Source organism: Neomonachus schauinslandi, chromosome 9 (assembly GCF_002201575.2).
Source record: "Neomonachus schauinslandi chromosome 9, ASM220157v2, whole genome shotgun sequence".
In the NCBI taxonomy this organism is placed as follows: Eukaryota; Metazoa; Chordata; class Mammalia; order Carnivora; family Phocidae; genus Neomonachus; species Neomonachus schauinslandi.
Genome location: NC_058411.1, coordinates 103,450,329 through 103,473,366, shown reverse-complemented (window position 1 = coordinate 103,473,366; position 23,038 = coordinate 103,450,329). Strand labels below are relative to the sequence as shown.

Below are 23,038 nucleotides of genomic sequence, written 5' to 3'. Positions count from 1 at the left end.
CTGGGATTTGCTGAAGTTCTAGACTGGGACCCAAGGTTGGTGAGCAGGAAGGCAGAGGTCATGACTAAGGATGCAATTTACTCAGATTTTCCCCTGATCTTAATCCCATAAACAGTTGCCAGGGTAAGGGCATAAACCAAAGGCTTTACACAGGGTATAAGCTTTCCCTAAAACAGGTCAGGGAGAGACACTTTCAACGGGACCTTGTTGCAGGATCACAAAAGAATCACAAAAAGACTTCAAACAAGATTTACATGTTATCCAACCTTATACATTTTTTCAACAAACTGCATTTCAGCAAACTGACTAAACTCTGCCACATTTTGCTTAAGAAGAATGTTTATAAATATATTAATATTCTCTATTCCTTTAAGGGAAAGTGATGCAGGAGCTGGAGGCTTGGTGGGAGCTGTTCTCAAAAATCCCTCAGAATGTCAGCACAAGTCTGGAAGGTGCTGCGAGGGGTGTTACAGGGGAGGACTACGGAGGGCGTGTTTGGTTGTGCCAAGAGGAAAAAAAATCTTGCCAAGCAAAGACAGTATACAAAGCGCTGTTCACCAAAGCCCCAAAGGGGTCCCCCAAAGCTTTACGTGGCGGAGAGAAAACGGTCCGCACCTGCTTCCTCCAGGAGGGCGCAAACTGAAGGCAGAGGCAGGTCCCAAGGAGTCAGGCGCCCCTGACTCGCATAATCTCTCCCTCGATGCCCGATCGAATAGGTGACTTAGAGCTGACCCAGCGGCAACTCGGACCTCTTCCCTGCGCCCGCCACCACCTCCAAGGCGGGCGCCGATTCCCAACCCGCAGGATGTACTGAGAGGGGTGCAGTCTCTCACCTTGGTCTCCATCTCGTCCTGTCGTCATGGTGACCGCCGAAGGCACGCAGCCCCGCCCCTTCCTCATAACGTGGCCCCGCCTCCTCCGAACCCGGAAGCGTGAGGCTCGCGCCCACTGCGCGGACAGTTCGGGAGGAGGGAGCGCGGCGGCCCAGGCTCGCCCGGCCGCGCGCCCCGCCCCTCGGAGGCCCGCCCTCCAGCTCGCCCCCACAGCCCGCTGCGCCTGCGGGTACTGAGAGCTCCGGCTGCCGGCGGTGACCCGGGCCCAGCGGTCTCCGCGGCCCGCGCCCCTGGTGGAGGGAAGAGCCGCCTTGGGGAGGAGGGAAAGGGACGTGGGGGAGGCCACGGCAGGTGAGGGGTGGGCGAGGCCCTGGGAAGCGGGGTGTGGGTGTGTGATGTGTGCAGGCTTGCAGGTGGGTGTGTATGTAGTGTGCGCAGCTGCCTCCGGCGGTGTGACTTTGTTAGTGTGGCCTCTAGTGGGCTGGTCCATGTGACCATGCACGTGATCGTATGTCTGTGTGTGTGTGTGTGTGTGTGTGTGTGTGTCTGTCTGTCTGTCTGTCTGTCTGTCTGTCTGAGGTCGAGTTTGAGTTCATGGGGTGGTCGGTGTACCTGTGACCCTGCCTTTTTGAGGCTTTCACGGTGGGACTGGGAGAGGGTGGGGTCTGTGTTTGGATCATCTGGGGTGGGGGGCGGGGGCGCTGGACCAGAGCGTACTGCTGTAATCTGGTCCTGGGGATACACTGCTGCAGCCCAGGAATATGTTCAACTTTTAAGAACTCTGAGCAGAAAGAAGCTAGTTATTTTGGAGGTTGCACCTCAGCCTGAAAGTGACAAATGTCTTTGTCATTGCCAGGTGTGAGCCTTGTGAATGAGGGATGAGGAAAGTAGCAGGACTACAGTGTTTTGCTTTTCCCCTTCTGGCTTTCCTGGGGAGTTATAAATTTTGCATTTATGCTGCTGCTTTGTCTCCTCGTACAATGTTCCAGCTCCTGTTAGCAGAAAGACTCAAGAAACTAAGGAGTAACTTAATAGCTGTGTGCAAATTTCCAAGAGCTTTTATCCCAAGACAGCAGCACAAGATGAGGTGTCACAGAAGAAATGTCAAGTAGGCAGCTTTTCCTCCCATGAGGTTTAGACAATAATGGAATAAGTTCCTGAAGAAAAGAGGGATAAATCTCTCCCTGAAGAGATCTGCAAAAAGGATAGCTGTCTACTGGTGTGGTGAGTTATGGAGACTTGCATTTAAAAAGCCATTATTTGCATTGCCTAGAAACTCAGGTTCTAATAGTTACTTATTGCTGGTATTAATAATCACAGATTGTCCACATGTGGATCAACTACAGATTGAGGTAAAGGATCCAAAAACCTCTGACTAGTTAAGCTCGTTATGTGACTTAAACATTTTTAAAGACGATTTCGTTGATTGTAAACTGGCAGGTTCTGTCGAAACCCTGAAGGAAAAGTGTATGTAATTCTTGGTGCACACTCACAATTGGCAATTTTATTGTCTAGCACCCTCAAGGGCCAGAGAGGACTGGGTGTCGAAAGCACTCCCTGAGGAGGGGTTTGTTTAGGCAAGATGAAGGCTGATCTCTGCAGCCCTTTTCCCACCAGCTCACGGTGAACAGGTGCTTTTGTTTTTGTGAAGAACTGAATTGTGAGAGAACAAATCAGTGTTGAGCTCATGATCCGCATTCTTTCTTATTTAATACTGACCAGTTTGGTCACAATCTCGGTTAACCTTTTTTTTTTTTTTTTTTTCCCCCCTACAGAATGTTCCTCTTGTGACTTGGAAAAGTATACCCTTTTAGTGAATGAAAGAGAGCTAGGAGAACAAAATTCCTTTTCATACCACTCACAGCTGCTTTCCCTTTGCAGCAGTGAGCTTTTTTTTTTACTTAGACGTCAGTTGGTCAGATGCAACATTTGGTGTCTATCTTACCTTTCATGTGCTGCTAGACTAGCACAAGTGTTAAAATCACTTGCCCCTACAAAAATTTAGTCACAGTTGGGTGGAATCTTTCCATCCAGTGAGATTAGTTATAAAATGTTATAAAACTGCGTTGGTTGTGAATAATACCGAGGACTGTGGTAAGGAACATCTTTCTACTTATTGCTGTGGGAAGAAGTGGATGACAGTGAATGTGTGTGCCTGTGTGTGATCTGTATCTGTATGATCTGTATGTGATCTGTATGGTAGTTTGGTTTGTACATTGCAGCCGATTCCAAAACTGAATGATTTATCCCAAGTTTGGCAAATCTAGAAGATAACTGGCTTTAAGGAGCTTAACTGTTTTATAAACCTACTGAGTAGATTCAAATGGCTTAGATTTTTTTTAACATGTTAATATTTGTTAAGAGAAAATGGATATGCAGAGAATGATTTTCTTTATTCCAGTATGAATTATAACTACGTCTGTGCACACTGATTTCAGCATAAGACTGGCTAATGATATTCTTGGTACTCTTTAGAACAACTTATGATTTTAACAAACTTTTCTAAAATTACCATCCTAGCCTTGAGAACAGACCATTATTATAATGTCAAGGTTGTAAATCAAGTTTAATAATGGATGTCTAGGGGCGCCTGGGTGGCTCAGTTGGTTAAGCGACTGCCTTCGGCTCAGGTCATGATCCCAGGGTCCTGGGATCGAGTCCCACATCGGGCTCCCAGCTCAGGGGGAGCCTGCTTCTCCCTCTGACCCTCTCCTCTCTCATGCTGTTTCTCTCTCGCTCGCTCTCTAATAAATAAATAAATAAAATCTTTAAAAAAAAAAAAATAATGGATGTCTACATTTACCATCTCCTTGGGGTTTAGTTTAGTAACCCCCCAAGGTTAGAGGTAACTGTTAAAAGACTGTTGAGTTCCCTGTACTTCTTTTTTTTTTTTTTTTTTTTTTTAAATTTTTTTTTTTTTTTTTTTTTTGAGAGAGAGAGAGAGAAACAGCATGAGAGGGGAGAGGGTCAGAGGGAGAAGCAGGCTCCCCGCTGAGCCGGGAGCCCGATGTGGGACTCGATCCCAGGACTCCGGGACCATGACCTGAGCCGAAGGCAGTCGCTTAACCAACTGAGCCACCCAGGCGCCCGAGTTCCCTGTACTTCTAAGACAGCAGATGTGGGGAGCCAAAAAGGAAGAGTTTCATTGGGTTTAGAGTCCCCAGCTCCTGGCCAGTCCAAAGAAGCCCTCCCTCCGCCCCCCCCCCGCCCCCGCAAAATGACATTTCAGAGTCAGCCCAGGAGTTAAGTCTTATGGTCTTGAACACATCCCACACCAAATTAGGAAATCCAGACTTGCCCTGGGGGTAGAGGACAGGATGAACAGCAAGTATTTGAATCCTTCCAAACCAGTGGGTGGAAGTTCCTCATTTGGCAATAAGAATCTGCAACAGGGAGCTATAATTTCAGGTTCCTATTATGACATAACACAGATGCCTGAGCAAAGAGGGGCAGCCTTTCAATTGGAGATGCCGAGCCAGTCCAAAGCTCTTAGAGGGCTGGGTCAGAAGGGACTCTAGGATTGCCTGATCCAGTCTTCTTAGGACATAGTCATCCATTTTGTCAATGGATAATGCATGCTCTGTGCCAAGCACTGGTCTAGGCTTTGGAGATACAGTGGTGAAACAGTCATAGATGAGAAAACAAGCCCAAAGAGGGTCAGTGACTTTTCCAAGGTCACAGAGCTATAAAAGCTAGAAGTCACTAACCTCACAACAGAAGACCACATATTTTTTCTAAAGACACATGTTTTGTTGCTAGATACAGTGCCTTCAAACCTATTCTGGTATTTTATCATAGATCTTTCAGAGGAGGTTATATGACTTTGAATCACACCAAGGTGAACAGCAAATTTTCCTGTATTTTGCATTAAGAACAAATGTGAAGTTCTGAAGTTATGTTCCACTAGAGTTAGATTTATGGCATTTTGTGAAGTGATCAGGAGGCAGGCTTACATTACCCCCTTCCTCTAGTGTGGACTGTTCCCTATAATTCTGTATCTTTGTTAAAATAGATTCCTAAGATATTGTCAACACATAGGTATTCCTAAGATACTGTCAACAGAGTTTGCAATCATTGAACTAGGACAGGCAGTCTGTACCAGAAAAGACTCCCCTGCCTCTGGTCCTAGCTCTGCAATAGCCATGAGATCTCTGGAAAGTCATTTAAATTTTCTAGACTGGATTCTTCATCTGGAGGAACTAAGGGAGTTAGAGTCGTCATCTCTCAGGGCCCCTTCCTGCTCTATGACTATAGGATTTCACCAAACTGTTTTCTGTAGCTTAAGTATATACTGAGAGGTAAAATAGTCCATTTCCTTGGTTTTACCGTTTAAAGTATTGTTGGTATAGCTAGACCAGACTCTACATTTAATTCTGATGTAAACATGAATTCTTGACATGAAACATCACATGCTTTTATTTCAGGGTTAACCTCCATTTCAGCTAATCATGGGAGAGATTAAAGTCTCTCCTGATTATAACTGGTTTAGAAGTACAGTTCCCCTTAAAAAGGTATGTATGGTTTTACTACACCTCTTATTTGCAAAATCTTGTGTTGTTTTTGTTTGTGACTGAGATGTTATGCCTTAGTAGTGTTTGAGAGTAAAGGTTATTGCCAAGTATCGTGACTGTGGGTTGCAGAGCATAAAATTCCCTCTTTGTCAAGTGCAATCAATTTTTGAAACTCATTCAAGAGTAAAAGTGGGTATAACTATACTCATTATTTTATAATTGCTTTTCTGTATCCAAGCAAGCAGGAATATGTGTACTCTGTTTAGTGGAAAGCTTGCAGTAACAGCAACTACATAGTAAGTGCAGTCAGATTCTGTTATAAAGCCTTTTCCTGTTCCTCGGATTTAAGGTTTACATTGGGTCACGTTATAGGTCCTCTGTTTGCAATGGTAGTCATCTTCAGGAAACCTTATTTGCCTGGGATGTCCAAAACCCTAAGCACTTGTATTGAAGTTTGACTGTTGACTCTGAGTCCCTAATTAATTGCAAATGTTTGGGGATCACACTAGACAAAAGCTAGTTAAGCCACAGAGCAAAATCTTTGCGGGTCCCTTTGTAGAAGTATGAGAGTACTATGATCTGAAAATCTTCTATGTCTCTGTTATTACCATTTTGTCAGAGTAGACATCTGTGGAAGTACCATGCAGGTTTGAATTAATAACAGAACTATTCTCCATATAGAATTTGAGATACAGTTCTCCAAGTATACACACAATATCTGCTATGTAACTGGCAGTGTTGTAGGAAGTCCCCAGATACCTTATTTAATTCTTCCAACGGATTAATAAAGTGGGTAGTGATGCCCATTTCACAAATGAGAAAACCGAGGTCACACAGCCTGGTAGGATCTGGATTATAATCAAATTAATCTGGCTTCAAAACCAGAAGTACTTGACTGCTTACCAAAAGGAGCCTCCCTTCCTTCTTGTTCCCTGGGAAACACTGCCCATGCTAAAAGATAATTGGCTCCGGGGGTCCCTCTACCTTGTCCCATCTCCTCAAGTAACTCATGTGAGCTCCTCTTGACGGGCTCACTTTCTCAGCAAGCTGATCACCAGACCCAAAACAACCCAAACTTATCGAAATGTTCTTAGAAGTAGTTACAGCAAGTAGTTTCATTGATGTAACTTTCTCCAGCGGTCAGGTCTGGTGCCGGAGTCATGATAAGTTTGCTTGAAATTTTGTGGTGCTAGATTTTAAATTATCAAAGAGATACTGTGTCTTCAAAATTATCAAATAGAATTTTGACATTTGCCATTCAGAGAACTCTGAGAACATTGAAGTGATAAACTTATTCCAAATGGATTATTGAAATAATTTCCTAGAAAATTTTAGAGACCTGAATATCTTATCTCATATGAATGTTATTACTACAAGATTGGGATTTACTGTGTGTACCGTCAAAAGCCATTAAGAGATTTTTACCACAATCATAGCAAAAACAAACAAAAAACCCCAAAAAACAATGAAAAGCAAAGTTGTGAGTGGCAAAATACAAAGGGCAAAAACGTGAGTATGAGATATTATCGTCATCATCCGTGACCTGGGCAAGTCCAAAAGGGAATTGTTAGGGTCCTCTGGACTTTACCTTGCCCCATTTGTCTGCTCCCAGTGATGCCCATGATCCCAGTGTGTTGCCATCCGCAGTGATAACCATGGGCCCACAGCACTGCCAGCTAGGAGCTCTCAGAAAATAGAACCTGGAGGCCTTGAATTTTGTAATGTAAAAGTAGGATAAATATTGATTTGCATTGGCAAAAGTTCAGGCAGTTAATGTACTTTTTCAAATCCCACCAAAAAGTCAGCCAAAGAAAACAAAAAGTAAACGATCATGCAGTGAATAATACTAATATCTAATACTCACTGAACACAAAATATCTGCCAGACTCAGCGCTGAGCACTTGACTTGTCTCAGCTCATTTAATGCTTTTTTTTTCCCTGTTGGGTTAAGAACCACTAGTTCAGGAAGGTTTCTGAGGACCTTCCTGCTCCCTACTCTCTTTTCCCAAGAAAGCCAGTTTTTCCCTGTGCCCACCCCCCCCCCCCCCCCCCCCCCCCGACACATTCTTTCAGGACAGGGACACCTACGGCTGCCGAGTCCTTCCTCTCTAGCAGAAGTCTCCCCCTTAGAGGCGTGGTCTGGATCAGGTTCCAGAAGCATCTCCTGAGTGGTACCGTCTCTCCCTAGTTTGTCCGAGAGCCTGGAGTCTTTCCCCTCTGGACAGTGCTGGAGAATGACTCTGCAGATGGCCTCCTCCACACACACAGCCAGACGTATGGGGGAGAAATAAGATGCCATATACAGAGTTTACTGTTTAATGGTAAACAAAATAGGCTTCATAGAATCATGGATGGAAAAGAAAATTAAAACCTGATTTAAAAAAAAAAAAAAGCAGCTCTTTGGAAGAGTATGAAGCAATTCTGTGTAATATGTTAGCACTGAAGAGGGAAAAAGAGACCAAGGCAGTTTATTATACATGCTAGTCTGGTGTGATCCCCAGGGTACCCTGTAACACAACCAAGGCAGTGGCATTAAAATTGTCAGAGAAATTATAGTGTAAAGTAACAATATAAAACCAAATCCATAAGGTTTTCCATTTTTTTTCTTACAACTTTCCCTCCAGATTATCGTGGATGATGATGATAGTAAAATATGGTCGCTGTATGATGCAGGCCCCAGAAATATCAGGTGTCCTCTGATATTTCTTCCCCCTGTCAGTGGAACTGCAGATGTATTTTTCCGGCAGATTTTGGCTTTGACTGGATGGGGTTACCGGGTTATAGCTGTAAGTATTATTGATTCAGTATGACAGTTCGAGTCCACATTTCGTGGGGGTTTTTGTATGTGTGTCCTTCTGTTTCTGATTAACTATAGTAATGGGCTTTTTTTTTTTTAATTGAAGGAAGATACTGTTTTCCTTTTTTTAAATGTGAAATAAAACCTTTTGAAGGAGGGCGGCACAGTACGCGGACATACAGAGAAGCAGAGGGGACAGACCTCTGTGGAAACCTCTGTGCCCCGCTTTTATGTACATTCTATTTAAGTCTGACCAGTAGGAAGCATTGGCCTTGTTTACAGATAAGGAAATGGAGGTCCAGGCCATTTGGGGGATCGTGGCGGGTCATGGCCACGAGGTGGTGGACGGAGAACAGGCCTGAGTCTTCTGACTCCATTTCCCTTCCTAGTTCATTACTCCGATGCCTCCAGGGAAGCTGAACGTGCACTATTTACCCAGCAAAGGGGTCTGCTAACCCTCAGGTGACTGAAAGCTTGCTTTAATGTAAGTCTTCAACAGTTGAGATGAGGTTTATTAATTATAATGCCCATACCCTCAGCACTTGGTTAAGAAGTTTTTTGTTTCTAATTGTTATTTTATTACTGAGTTTGAACTACATCTAATTTCCCGTTGATCATTCTCGAGTCTCTTCTGGGAGAACAGTGTAGGCGAGGGAGGCACTGTTTTGACTAGTTTTGTGGCATACTCCGACTGTGTAACAGTGAAGGCTGGTCTCCTAACTTCCCAGGAAGGAGAGACTCTTTGGCTTTGAGCTGGCAGTTGTTTCTGGAAGCTGGAATAGTAACACCTAAACAGGTCTCCCTGTGGGAGTATTGCTGTTACTATTTTATTTACTGTCTGAAGGAGAGAAAACTCGGACCAGATCTCTTCTCTTGGAAGGTAACTGAGAATTCTACTGGGTTTACCACCAACTAGGGCCACACAAATCAAATCCCAGTTCTTCCTCCTGACAGCCCTTTGGAGAAAACTAGCTATGATGAGCACCGCCTGCTGCCTTCCCCCAAGATCTTTTCTTCTCTGGCAAAATTCTCCACATTCTTTCATCATTCCTCATGGTGTGTTTTGAGTCTCTGCAACATAATCCTGCCTTGTTCTGGGTTTTTATAAATTCCTCTTGATGGACAGCATTTCAGGAGAGCAAAATGGCAATCACACTCATCCCAGTCCTCAGCAGCCTAGGACACGATAGTACCTTTCCTGGTGGCCACTGTTAATCAGCCGGGCACAGGGAGACTGAGTGGCCACAGGCGTCTCTCCCACTTGAGAGCACTGTCTGAAGCTGACTGTGCTTATTACTCCAAACTGGAAGGTCATGATGGCTTGGCCTTTGGGATGGAAATTCTTCTTGCCCTCAAGCTTCTTGACGTGGGATTTCCTAATTTCATTAGCTAGAGAATGAATAAAGAAAAGGCCAGGTGTGCCTGGCTGGCTCAGTCAGTGGAGCGTGTGACTCTTGATCTCGGGGTTGTGGGTTGAGCCCCATGCTGGGTGTAGAGCTTACTTAAAAATAAAATCTTTAAAAAAATGAAGGGCGCCTGGGTGGCTCAGATGGTTAAGCATCTGCCTTTCAGCTCAGGTTTTAGTCCCAGGATCGAGCCCCATGTTGGCCTCTCAGCTCAGCAGGGAGTCTGCTTTTCCCTCTCCCTCTGCCTCTTCCCCTACTTGTGCTCACTGTCTCTCAAATAAATAAATAATCTTTAAAAAATTTTTTTAAATGAAATAAAATAGAAAAGGCCAATAGTGTCTTCAAAGTTATTTTGTGCGCCTAACTTATGCGCCTAACTCCATGACATTTTAAAACTTATTAGATACTTGTTAGTATCTCACAGTTAAAAGGCTTAGGCCCTTTTCTCATTTAAATTTTTATTGCGATAACTATAGATTCACATGCAGTTGTCAAAAAATAATACAGAGATAGCCCTTTTATTCTTTGCCCAGTTTCTCCCAGTGGTAACATTTTACAAAACTATAGTAGGATATCATAACCAGGGTATTCATATTAATACAATCCACTGATCTTATTCAGATTTCCAGTTTTACTTGTACTCAGTTGTATATGTATGTGTGTGTGTCTGTGTGTTAAGTGGTATACAATTTTATCACCTATCTAGGGCATAGATATCTGTAAATTAAAGGCTTCATAAAAATATCTTCTTGGGGCACCTGGGTGGCTCAGTCGCTAAGCATCTGTCTTTAGCTCAGGTCATGATCTATGAGTCCTGGGATCGAGCCCCATATGGGTATGGGGCTCCGTGCTCCGCATTGACTGGGGAGTCTGCTTCTCCCTCTCCCTCTGCATGCTTTTCCCCCTGCTTGTGCTCTCTCTGTGTCAAATAAATATTAAAAAAATCTTAAATAAAAAATAAATTTAAAATAAAATTGAAAAATATAGCATCTTCTTTCTTTTCTATCATCTGACTCAAATTCTCAAATTTTCTGCTAGGGAGCGGCTGTTCTCCATCCTGTCAAAATAGTGGAATCTTATCCACAAATGAAATTTTTAATAGTAAAAGTAACATAATTACATCAAATCTAAAATTATGCTATTATATACATGGCAGTATCTATTCCAGCGATTTGTTAATGACAAAATGAATCTGAGTGCTTAAAACAACCAGCCTGTCAGGCAGCTTTTACTTATTATTAAAGAGAGGGGAATTCTTAGGTGACAAGCTAGAATCCCCTCAAAAGGAGTTAGTGACTTGAGTTTCTTTTCCTCCTCATCAGCATTCATAGGCTACTTAGGGTCAAGCACCATACTTTTTTGGTCACAAATAAAAGTACAAGAAATCAGATAGAATGACTACTAAGTCAATTAAAAAAGAGGAACAATTTTATTGAACACTCCCTTCAAGTCATGCTGCCAAAAAGAGAGGGAATTCTCCCTAGACAGAATTTTATTTAGAGCCATAATTTATAATTAAGTTGGATTTAAGGGCAAACAGTATTTATTTACTTGGAAGGGTTCGGCCCTATTCATCCATGAACCTCAGAGTTTCTTAGCTATTTGGAAAGGAAATAGATGTGAATTGAAATTGTTATTCACATAATATCACTAGTATGCTATTCTTTTTTTAAATTGGTCTGTTAGGGGCGCCTGGGTGGCTCAGTTGGTTAAGCGACTGCCTTCGGCTCAGGTCATGATCCTGGAGTCCCGGGATCGAGTCCCGCATCGGGCTCCCTGCTCGGCGGGGAGTCTGCTTCTCCCTCTGACCCTCCTCCCTCTCATGCTCTCTGTCTCTCATTCTCTCTCTCTCAAATAAATAAATAAAATCTTTAAAAATAATAAAATAAAATAAAAAAATAAATTGGTCTGTTAGGTAAAATGTGAATTTTAAAGTTTAGAAGAAGGTGAGAGCTTATTTTCACATAGTTTGAATAAGGAGCAGAGCTTGAGCAAATGAGAAATGCTATTATGGGAGTCCTAAATTTTTCATATATATATTGTTATTAATTAATTGTTATTATTTCAGTTGCAGTATCCAGTTTATTGGGACCATCTCGAATTCTGTGATGGATTCAGAAAACTTTTAGACCATTTACAACTGGATAAAGTGAGTCCCCTAAAACTAATTATTTAAATGTGATTTTAAGGCAACATTTACATTGTAAAGGCTGGTGTTGTCTTTTTGTTTTTTAAAAGATAGTTTTTTTGGAGATATAATTCACATACCATACAATTTACCCTTTTAAAGTGTGTGAGTATGGTTTTTAATATATTCACAGATAGGTGCAACCATCACCACAGTCAACTTTAGGACATTTTTTTTCACCGCAAAAAGAAACCCCATTTCGTTAGCAATCACTCCTCACCCTTCCTCCCACTGGCCTTGGCAACTTACTCTACTTTCTGCCTGTGTAAATGTACCCTTTCTGGGTATTTTATATAAATGGAATCATGCAATATTCATCTTTTCTAACTGACTAATTTAGTGTAATGTTTGCATGGATCATCTAAGTAGTAGCCTCTATCAGTACTTCGTATTCCTCTTTATGGTCTGATACTATCCCATTGTACAGGTGTACCACATTTTATTTAGCCATTTGTCAGTTGATGCACGTTTGGATTGTTGCCATTGTTTGGCTATTAGAAATAACACTGCTCTGAACATTCATGTACAAGTTTTTGTGTGGACATATGTTTTTGGTTCTCTTGCGTATGTACCTAGGAGTAGAATTACCAAATCATGGTTTTCTTAAACATAAATTATGGGACACTTGGGTGGCTCAGTTGGTTAAGCATCTGCCTTCGGCTCAGGTCATGATCCCGGGGTCCTGGGATCAAGCCCCATATCGGCTCCCTGTTCAGCGGGGATCCTGCTTCTCCCTCTCCCTCTGCCTGCCGTTCCCCTGCTTGTGCTCGCTCTCTCTCTGACAAATAAATAAATAAAATCTTAAAAAAAAAAAGATTCTTCAAAAAAAAAAAATTAAGCGGTTTCATTTTCTAGTGCAATCTGTAGATAATATATTTTTTTTTTAAAGATTTTATTTATTTGACAGAGTGAGAGAGAGGGAACACAAGCAGGGAAAGTGGGAGACGGAAAGGCAGACTCCCCGCCGAGCAGGGATCCCAGTGTGGGGCTTGATCCCAGAACCCTGAGATCATGACCTGAGCCAAAGGCAGACGCTTAACGACTGAGCCACCTAGGCGCCCTGATAATATTTTTTTTTAACTTGTATTTGTATACACAAATTGTTTTCTTGACAGGATGTATATAAATTGTATTTAATTACAATATTTCCTATATGTTGAACTGCTGTAGATACTTCATCTAATGACTAGTGATGACATTATATTCTGTGGTTGGTGATAACTAAAACAACTTTTTTGGGGGGTATTTATGTTCAGGATTGATTATTTTAGTATCCTTCTTGTATGTGTTTGCAATTAGGTTCATCTTTTTGGGGCTTCTTTGGGAGGCTTTTTGGCTCAGAAATTTGCTGAGTATACACACAAATCTCCCAGAGTCCATTCCCTCATCCTCTGCAATTCCTTCAGTGACACCTCTATCTTCAACCAAACTTGGACTGCAAACAGGTAAGAATGTAAACATTTGGTCAAAATTATGATTTTTGCTCTGTGGAATTTTTAAAATGTTGACTTTTGGGTTTTTTTGTTGTTGTTGTTGCACTAAGGAGCAGGGGGTAGGGGTTCTATCTGCTTCTATCTTCTGAAACTACCCTGGCTTTTAAAATTAGAAACAATCAGGGGCGCCTGGGTGGCTAAGTCGGTTAAGCGCTGCCTTCGGCTCAGGTCATGATCCCAGGTTCCTGGGATGGAGCCCCGCATCGGGCTCCCTGCTCAGCGGGGAGCCTGCTTCTCCCTCTCCCTCTGCCTGCCTCTCTGCCTACTTGTTTTCTCTCTCTATCTCTCTGTCAAATAAATAAAATCTTTAAAAAAAAAATTAGAAACAATCAGGGTGCCTGGGTGGCTCAGGTGGTTAAGCGTCTGCCTTCGGCTCAGGTCATGATCCCGGGGTCCTGGGATCCAGCCCGCATCCGGCTCCCTGCTCAGCAGGGAGCCTGCTTCTCCCTCTGCCTCTGCCTCTTTCTCTGTCTCTCATGAATAAATAAATAAAATCTTAAAAAAAAAAAAGAATCAGAGGCACCTGGGTGGTGTGGGTGGTGCAGTCAGTTGAGCTTCCACCTCTTGGTTTGTTTTTTTATTTTATTTTATTTTATTTATTTGACAGAGAGAGACACAGCGATAGAGGGAACACAAGCAGGGGGAGTGGGAGAGGGAGAAGCAGGCTTCCCGCGGAGCAGGGAGCCCGATGCGGGACTCGATCCCAGGACCCTGGGATCATGACCTGAGCCGAAGGCAGACGCTTAACGACTGAGCCACCCAGGTGTCCCCCAACTGTTGATTTTGGCTCAGGTCATGATCCCAGGATTGTGAGATAAATAAATAAATAGATAAATAAATAAATAGATAGATAAATCTTTATAAATAAAATTAGAAACAATCACCTTTGCAAAAGAAAAGAATGGAATGAACTCTGAATTCAGCTATTTCTATTACTCTGAATTATTGTTTAGCTTTGTTTAAGGTACAGTCATGCTCTTACAGTTTCTTCAGTGCCTGTATAACTAATACAGAGTTCTGCTTGTTCCACTTATTATTTTGTGTAAACAGTGCTATCTATTGATTGTCACAGTTTCTTTGGGCATTTGGCTTCCCCCAATTTTTCATCATGTTCTACTGTAAATCTTTGTACAAATTACTTTTTTTCCTTCCCTTTCTGGGTTATTTCCTTGAGATGTGGCTCCAAAAATAGAGGGAATAGAACATTTAGTCTGTCAGCAGACGTTTTGCACATCATGACACGTTAACAGTAGTCAGCTTCCAGAATGATGGAAATGGTGGAACGCTCTGTGGGGCAGCCAGTGGGGTGCTTGTTTCCTTTGAGCCATCCTCTCATTGAAGATACCATTTTAAGTAGTTCGATCAGTATCTAATAGTACCTTAAAGCTGACTTAATGTGGTTTCTTTCATTGCTAGCGAGGCTAGGCCCTACCCTAAAATATAGGGTAAACATGAGTAAACATACCTGTATGATCAAGCTGATTTTCACAGAATGCTATAGGTAAACATTGTTTCCATGGTTTTCACATCTCTTTAAAATTGTAGGGGCACTTGGCTGGCTCATTTGATAAACCGCGCGACTCTTTATTTCTGGGTCATGAGTTTGAGCCCCACATTGGGCGTATAGCTTACTTAAAAAAAAAAAATTGTACTCTGTTCTTTTTAAACGCTTCTCCTGATGTTCTCTCAGTAGTTTGCTGAGCAATTGTGCAACAATACATTAGCTACAAATAGTTCATGTCCAGACAAGGCACTAAAGCTCATTGATTATTTTTGATGATTTTAATGTTGTTTTAATTGTCAGAAGCCAAGACTGCCCCTACTTTGTGCTCCTCCTGCATGTGAGCTGCATTTTCCCAGGTATCTGAGTGCTTGCTACATGCCACACATTGAGGCTGCACGGGCAGGCAAAGCCAGCAGGGTCTGCCTGTTGGCTACAGAGGGTACCTCGGCGGCATCGCCTTGAGAAGATAGGGAAGCTGTAGGGGGCGGGATGGAGAAAAGTAATGAAAGGTGACCAGCTATCCTTGTGAGGGAAGCTCAACTTCCAACAAACATTCCGTGGAGAACACGCATCAGAAGGTAGTCTGCTCCTTTTATAAGTCATTTTCAGCATAGGTTTAGAGAAAGTAGTTTTTACCCTACATAATGGCTCTCAACATTTGTAATTAATGGAATAAATACCAACTAAAAATCACATATAGAAATTCATAGATTGAATTGCTTTGAATTAGCCCAGTTGAATCTACTAGTAGCAAACTTTGGGAGGTACGATAACTCTTTCATTTTGCTGTTTTGAAATATCAGTCATTCAAAGGTGATACAAACCTGAAGGTTGACAACATCTTAAGTTTTCAGTTTTCTTTCTTTCTTTCTTTTTTTTTTTAAGATTTATTTACTTATTTTAGAGGGCAGGGAGGGGGAGAGGGAGAAGGAGAATCTCCAGCAGACTCCCTGCTGAGCACAGAGCCCAAGGCGGGGCTGGATCCCACAACCCTGAGATCGTGACCTGAGCCAAAATCAAGAGCCGGCCACTTAACTGACTGAGCCACACAGGTGCCCCAAGTTTTCAGTTTTCTAAAGGAAATAGTTTAGCCATTGGAAATAAGGCCAATTGGGGTGCCTGGGTGGCTCAGTCGTTAAGCGTCTGCCTTCGGCTCAGATCGTGATCCCAGGGTCCTGGGATCGAGCCCCAAATCAGGCTCCCTGCTCGGCGGGAAGCCTGCTTCTCCCTCTCCCACTCCCCCTGCTTGTGTTCCCTCTCTCGCTGTGTCTCTGTCAAATAAATAAATAAATAAAATTAAAAAAAAAAAAAGGAAATAAGGCCAGTTAGTTAAAAAAAAAATCTTAGAATTATCAAAATGTCTACCTTGGTAAAGATATTTGAAATACTGCTTTATAATTATTCTAAATTCTCAAATAAAACACTAATCATATTAAACCATAACTCTTTGGGAGCACGGGAAAATATATATAAAAACAAGATGCTGGGACGCCTGGGTGGCTCAGTCGTTAAGCGTCTGCCTTCGGCTCAGGTCGTGATCCCAGGGTCCTGGGATCGAGTCCCACATCGGGCTCCTTGCTCAGTGAGGAGCCTGCTTCTCCCTCTCCCTCTGCTGCTCCCCCTGCTTGTGCTCTCTCTCTCTCTGACAAATAAATAAATAAATAAATCTTAAAAAAAAAAAAAAAAAACAAGATGCTTCAAGAACAGCTTTTTGAAAGAAGAGACTAGGTCTTTTTATCTTTAGATCCTAAGTACCAGCTAATACAAAGCTTCAGTATCAAATGAATATTCGCTATTTTTGTGTAGTCTTACAGATTTAAACGATCAGGTCTTTGTTTTACAGCTTTTGGCTGATGCCATCATTTATGCTCAAAAAAATTGTTCTCGGAAACTTTTCATCTGGCCCAGTGGACCCTATGATGGCTGATGCTATTGATTTTATGGTGGACAGGGTAAGGATCATGGCATTGGAATGGGGACACCTTGTACTAGGAATTTTCATGTCTCCTTGGTTCCTGATGATATATCTGTCTCATTGAGTATGTATTAGAGATGTTTGTTAAGATGTTTCCATATTTACTTTAATATGCCCAACAGATGTTACTGCTGGTAAGTAATTCATCAGAATCCCTTGGGGGGAGCTTTTAAAAATACAGATTCCAGGAACACCTGGTTGGCTCAGCTGGTAGAACGTATGACTCTTAATCTCGGGGTCATGAGTTCAAGCCCCACGTTGGGAGCAGAACCTACATTAAAAAAAAAAATACGGATTCCAAGCCCTCACCAGCTCATTGAACTGGAATCCCTGGGCATTGGGTATGGGTATTTGTATTTTTACTCTACAGACTTCCCCCTCCTTCTCCCCGAGGGGAGTCTGAAGTAGCAGGTCTGCAGACTTACATTTAGGGGCAGTGGGACTAGATGATTTTTTTGAGGTCTCTTTCAGCTCCAAAATCTCTTAAAATGTTGATCTCTCGCTGTGGGGCTTTGGGAAGTGACTTGCTGCCCACAGGCACCTGGTTGAAGAGGCAGTTCAGGGTGAGGGCTATTGAATGCCCCAGAATAGAACAACGCCACCAGCTGGGAGGCCCAGTGCTAGGCTCTCAGATACATTGTATTTCCTCACTGGTGATCTGGCCCACCACACATGCCACTTTTATAAGTGCAGATATTATCTGTGGATTTAATATAAATGTGAGGCACAAAATGAATTCATGAACTTTGCCTTTGTTTTTTCCTGCAGCTGGAAAGTTTGGGTCAGAGTGAACTGGCTTCAAGACTTACCCTGAATTGTCAAAATTCTTACGTGGAACCTCATAAGATTCGGGACATCCCTGTGACCATTATGGATGTAAGCTTCCTTTTAAGTAAAATAGATGCTTTACCTTTTTTTTTTTTTTAAAGATTTTTATTTATTTGTCAGAGAGAGAGAGAGCACAAGCAGGGGGAGCAGCAGAGGGAGAGGGAGAAGCAGGCTCCTCACTGAGCAAGGAGCCTGATGTGGGACTCGATCCCAGGACCCTGGGATCATGACCTGAGCCGAAGGCAGACGCTTAATGACTGAGCCACCCAGGCGTCCCGATGCTTTACCTTTTTAAATGTATATTTCAAGAGCTTCCTCATAATTATTATAAAATTTTTCAGTGCGCCTCTTCAAATGCTGCCTTGGATTTTTTTTTTTTTTTTTTAAACCCCCCCCCCCCCCCCCCAGCTTTTTCAGTTCTGAAACAGTCAGTTTATTGCTTGTCCCATATTTTCCCTGGTAGGAATAACACCATTGAAATCAGAATAAACATAAACAAACATGGTAGTCCTCATCCATTTTGATGTATTTTGCTATTGTCATCACCAGAGATTGCACTTTAGCTATTACACATCTGTGCAGCAAAGAAAAGTTGCCTCACGGGGGGGGCAGAGAATCAAGAATTCCATAAAGTCTAATTAGCACAGAAGCTTGCTGCTTATATTTTTGAGTTGTGGTAAAATACACATAACGAAATTTACCATTTTAACCATATTTCAGTGTACAGCTTAGTGGCATGAAGTACATTTACAGTGTTGTGAAACTGTCACCACCATCCATTTCCAGAACTTTCCATCATCCCAGCCTGAAACTCTGTACCCATTAAACACTAGCTCACCAGTCCCTCCTCCTCCCAGACCCTGGTGACCAACATTATACTTTCTGTCTCCATGTATTTGACTATTCTATGCACCTCATGTCAGTGGAATCCCATAATATTTGTACGTCTGTGTCTGGCTTATTTCACTTAGCAGAATGTCTTCAAAGTTTATTCATGTAGCATGTATTAAAGGCTGACTGATATTCTGTTATAGTGCATACCACATTTTATTTATCCAGTCATCTGTTGATGGGCATTTGGGTTATTCCACCTTTTGGCTATTATGAATCATTCTGCTCTGAGTATTGGTGTACAGATACCTGTTTGAGTATCCACTTTCACTTCTTTTGGGTCCATACCTAGAAGGGAAATTGCCGAGCCATATGGTGGTTCTGTGTTTGACCTTTTGCAGAACCAGATAGCATCTTCCACAGCAGCTGTACCATTTTACATTCCCACCAGCAGTGCCTGAGGGTTCAGTCATTCCGTATCCTCCCCAACACTTGTTATTTCCTGTTTGTTGACAGTGGCCATTCTAATGGATGCACAGTGGTATTTCATTGTGGTTTTGGCTTATTTTTTTAAATCATATAACTATTCTGCCTCATAAATGGATGTATTGCTAAAATCAACATATTTTTAAGAATTGATTTTTGTCAGGAAATTATCCATTACAAGCACGTAAATAATAACTTCTCATCCTCCACTGTAATCTCTACATTTCGACATTTACCATGACACAGAACGAGCTTTTCAGTGCTCCTGGTAAAATATTTGGTCCTCACAGTGCATTTGCACTGCTTGCCCATCTTTCAAAGCTGAGCTCACCACTTGGGTACATGGTCACTGAAAACTGTGTATAAGCTTTAGCACGTTGGAGATGCTTTTTGTGTGTGTGTGTGCTTCGTTTTAAAAATTACTTTTTGTAAACTTGTTTGTATGTGTGCAAACATAAGTTTATGTGGGCATTAAAAGATGTCTAGAATTATATACTCCAAACTGCTAACAATGGCTCCCCCAGGGAAGGATCTGGACTTTTTCTTACACTCTTTTTTTTTTTTTTTTTTTAAGATTTTATTTATTTATTTGAGACAGAGAGAATGAGAGACAGAGAGCATGAGAGGGAGGAGGGTCAGAGGGAGAAGCAGACTCCCCGACGAGCAGGGAGCCCGATGCGGGACTCGATCCCGGGACTCCAGGATCATGACCTGAGCCGAAGGCAGTCGCTTAACCGACTGAGCCACCCAGGCGCCCCTTTCTTACACTCTTGAAAAGTTTTTTTTGGATTTTTTTTTTCACTGAGCATATACCACTTACGTAACTGTTTTTAAGTAATAATAAAATGTAAAAAAATAGGGCGCCTGGGTGGCTCAGTTGGTTGAGCGACTGCCTTCGGCTCAGGTCATGATCCTGGAGTCCTGGGATCGAGTCCCGCATCAGGCTCCCTGCTCGGCGGGGAGTCTGCTTCTCCCTCTGCCCCTCCCCCCTCTCATGTGCTCTCTTTCATTCTCTCTCTCAAATAAATAAATAAAATCTTTAAAAAAAAAAAAAGAATCGGAAAACTTAATATTTAAAAAAAAATAATAAAAAAAATAAAATGTAAAAAAAAAAATAAATAAAAGTTCTTTTGGGATTTCAGTGATTTTTTTTTGAAATTAATTGGCATTCATTATTAATATTCTTTTAATTTAGTTAGCTATGTTTGAGGAGAAAAAATTCATGATAGGCTTTGTCCGCTAGTGAATGCAAGAGACATTTGACAACAAAATCCGTGGCTTATGTTGGAGTTAGAAGTCACCAGGATGAGCAGGAGATGGCCCAGGCTGGCCAGGGGCTCAGCGGTGTCTCTTCACAAGCAAGAAATGCTTTGGGAGGCCCTTTCCACAATGTGCAAAGAACAGATTAAAATACCGGTAGGCTTCAGCTTTGTGTTTTTTTTAAAGGTATTTGACCAGAGTGCACTTTCAACTGAAGCTAAAGAAGAAATGTACAAACTGTATCCTAATGCCCGGAGGGCTCACCTTAAAACAGGAGGCAATTTCCCATACCTGTGCAGAAGTGCAGAGGTGAATCTTTATGTACAGGTAAGTCCCAGCTTGGAAGCCAGAGCACTTTGAACCCGAAGTGTACGGTTTGAAACATAAAGCTGCTTTTTTTTTTTTTGGTGGTGGTGGAATAAGAGACCTACAGAATTCTCTGTAGGAATGAGGCCTTCACTTGAAAAAGATGGTTTACGTTAATAATTTATAGCAGAATTCGAGTGGGTATATTAGAGACAGTCAAGTGACTCTGTGCCTACCATCTCTTTTCTAAGAACAGCAGGCCCGCACCCGAACGTACTGAAGTAGCCACATCCTGTGATGTGACCTTGCCTCCTGGATACAGTGAATTCAGTCAGAGCAGGACACCTTCATGAAGCAACTTCCTGATCCATTTTTAATGCATTAAAAAACACATGCAGGGGCAGGCACCTGGCTGGCTCGGTCAGAAGAGCATGCAACTCCTGATCTTGGGGTTGTGAGTTCGAGCCCATGTCGGGTATAGAGATTACTTAAATAAATAAAACTTAAAAAAAAAAGCACACACACATGCAAAAACTAACAAAAACTGCCACTTCATCCTCTACCCAAATGGATATTAAAATAGCAGTGAGAGGGGCACCTGGGTGGCTCAGTCGTTAAGCGTCTGCCTTCGGCTCAGGTCATGATCCCAGAGTCCTGGGATCGAGCCCCGCATTGGGCTCCCTGCTCGGCAGGAAGCCTGCTTCTCCCTCTCCCACTCTCCCTGCTTGTGTTCCCTCTCTCGCTGTGTCTCTCTCTATCAAATAAATAAAATCTTTAAAAAAATAAAATAAAATAAAATAGCAGTGAGAAATTATTGCTTTGGCAGTTTGGCAAGAAGTATCAAGAGCTTCAAAAACCAGTCACGTCCTTTGGTCCTGCCATCCATTTGTGGCAGTGATCCTAAGGAGAGGACCCTAAATTCAAAAAAACTTGATGCAGGGAGACAGTCATCATGGTCTCACTCAGAACCGCAGAGGATGGGAAGGACCTGAGTCACAGCAGCAAAGCAGGAGGGTAAACACCTACTCACAGAGCAGCATGCCACCCTTTAAGATGTTCATGAAGAGTTTGTACGAACTTGGAGAGACCTGTCACACAGTAAATAGGGAGCAAAGATCCCAAATTGTGGTTTTTCAAAATGCTTCTTTGACTTTCCTGTGTTTTCCAATTTTTCTCTAATCAGTCTGTGTTACTCTGTAATTTTAGAAGTATAAAACATTTATATGCTGTCGTGGCATTTAAAATAATGACTCTGTGTTTCTGCAGATCCATTTGCTACAATTCCATGGAACCAAATACGCGGCCATTGACCCGTCGATGGTCAGCGCTGAGGAACTGGAGGTGCAGAAAGGCAGCCTCAGCATCAGTCAGGAGGAGCAGTAGCTGAGGCGTTGCCTGTTGATAACGAGCGGGCCAGAGAGTTCTTGTCCAGTCAGCAGCGTGAGCGCCCGCCCGGCGGCCCCTCTGCTCCGTTGTCGGGTTCACCGGTTATCACTGTGTTTGGAAGTAGGACTGATTGTCATCTCTGTGACAGGCGGCAGCTCTTCTGAACCAGTGTAACTGTTCCCCCTTCGGTTTTTTTTTAGCTTTCAAATTTGAGGAAGTACTTTTGAAGACTCCCATTTTAAGAATTGTGAAAATTTTGCTACCAAAAGTCTTCTCACCACTGTGTTCTTAAGAGAATGTTGATTTCTGAGGTTTGGGATTTTGTGGGGTTTTTTTTTTTTTCCTTTTCTTTCCTCCTTTCTTTCTTGTTATGTTATTTGCTGTAAATGCTGCACGTCCAGATTGTGTATCAGAAGGACATTGGTTATGTTGATGCTTTCTTGGTTGTAACTGTTACCAAGTGCCAAGGCTGTCTGTCACCCCACCGTTTGCTCTCCTGCAAAATCAACTACTTCTAATTTCTGGGTAAGCAGATCATTTTCAGTTTTATCTGTTGTCTTTCTAGCCATTACAGTCATTTGGAATAAAAATTCAATTTCAGTGAGTGGCTTTGGTGATTATTGTAGTTGCCCAACTGGGCTACATAGACATAGGACTTTCTGAGAAGCAGACCATGGTGTCATTGGCCAATTCTTTGTGACATTAGGTAAGTTACTTAATCTCACTAAAGTGCAGTTTGCTCCTTGTAAAGTAACAGTAGCTCTTATTTATTGAGCTGTTAGTATGTGCCAGGCACTTTTCATACCTTCTTGTCTCCCCCTCAGTGGGAATATCTCTTAAATCTCTTTTAAACTGTAAATTCCTATTTTTTTTTTCCTTGCCATTAATTTGTTGAAGAAACAGGCTCATTTGCTCTACAGAATTCCCTACAGTCTGGATTTGGCTGATTGCAGCCTCACAGTGTCCTTTAACTTGTTTCTATGTCCCTGGTATTTCCCATAAACTGGTAGTTACATCTGGAGGTCAGTCAGGTTCAAATTGTCTTTTGGGTGGGAACACTTCATAGGCAGAGCTGTGTGCTTCCCACTGTGTCAGCTCGGGAGGCACGTAACATCTGGTTGTCTCTGAATCGTGAAGAGGGCTGGGTGGGGTCAGGCACTGTCAGCCGGATCCAGCCAGTGCTGATCTCTGCACAGAGGCACTGTGTCCTTAGAGGGTGCAGAGCAGTGACAGT

The 23,038-nt window shown here is 42.5% G+C and overlaps 1 protein-coding gene across 5 annotated transcripts; it reads left to right on the top strand.

Moving 5' to 3' along the window:
• The first annotated feature begins 913 nt into the window (after positions 1 to 913).
• Positions 914 to 22,408, top strand: SPG21 (SPG21 abhydrolase domain containing, maspardin). Of its 5 annotated transcripts, none has more exons than XM_021693795.1 (10): positions 914 to 1,184; positions 1,823 to 2,057; positions 5,258 to 5,344; positions 7,969 to 8,130; positions 11,616 to 11,696; positions 13,035 to 13,180; positions 16,576 to 16,684; positions 17,476 to 17,583; positions 20,299 to 20,439; positions 21,685 to 22,408. In XM_021693795.1, the coding sequence occupies exons 3-10, from the start codon at positions 5,282 to 5,284 to the stop codon at positions 21,799 to 21,801; spliced, it is 927 nt and encodes a 308-aa protein (XP_021549470.1). In that variant the 5' UTR covers positions 914 to 1,184; positions 1,823 to 2,057; positions 5,258 to 5,281; the 3' UTR covers positions 21,802 to 22,408. The 5 variants fall into 5 exon arrangements, with proteins under 5 accessions (XP_021549470.1, XP_021549472.1, XP_021549473.1 ...); XM_021693796.2 differs by lacking the exon at positions 914 to 1,184 and adding an exon at positions 1,439 to 1,475; XM_021693797.2 differs by lacking the exon at positions 1,823 to 2,057.
• Positions 22,409 to 23,038: the final 630 nt, after the last annotated feature.

Bases quoted from the DNA above. Each gene is read 5' to 3' on its own strand.
- SPG21 (XM_021693797.2), top strand. From the start codon at position 5,282: ATGGGAGAGATTAAAGTCTCTCCTGATTATAACTGGTTTAGAAGTACA. The intron at 8,131-11,615 runs GTAAGTATTATT...TTATTATTTCAG, and splicing joins GGGGTTACCGGGTTATAGCT to TTGCAGTATCCAGTTTATTG. The intron at 13,181-16,575 runs GTAAGAATGTAA...TTTGTTTTACAG, and splicing joins CAAACTTGGACTGCAAACAG to CTTTTGGCTGATGCCATCAT.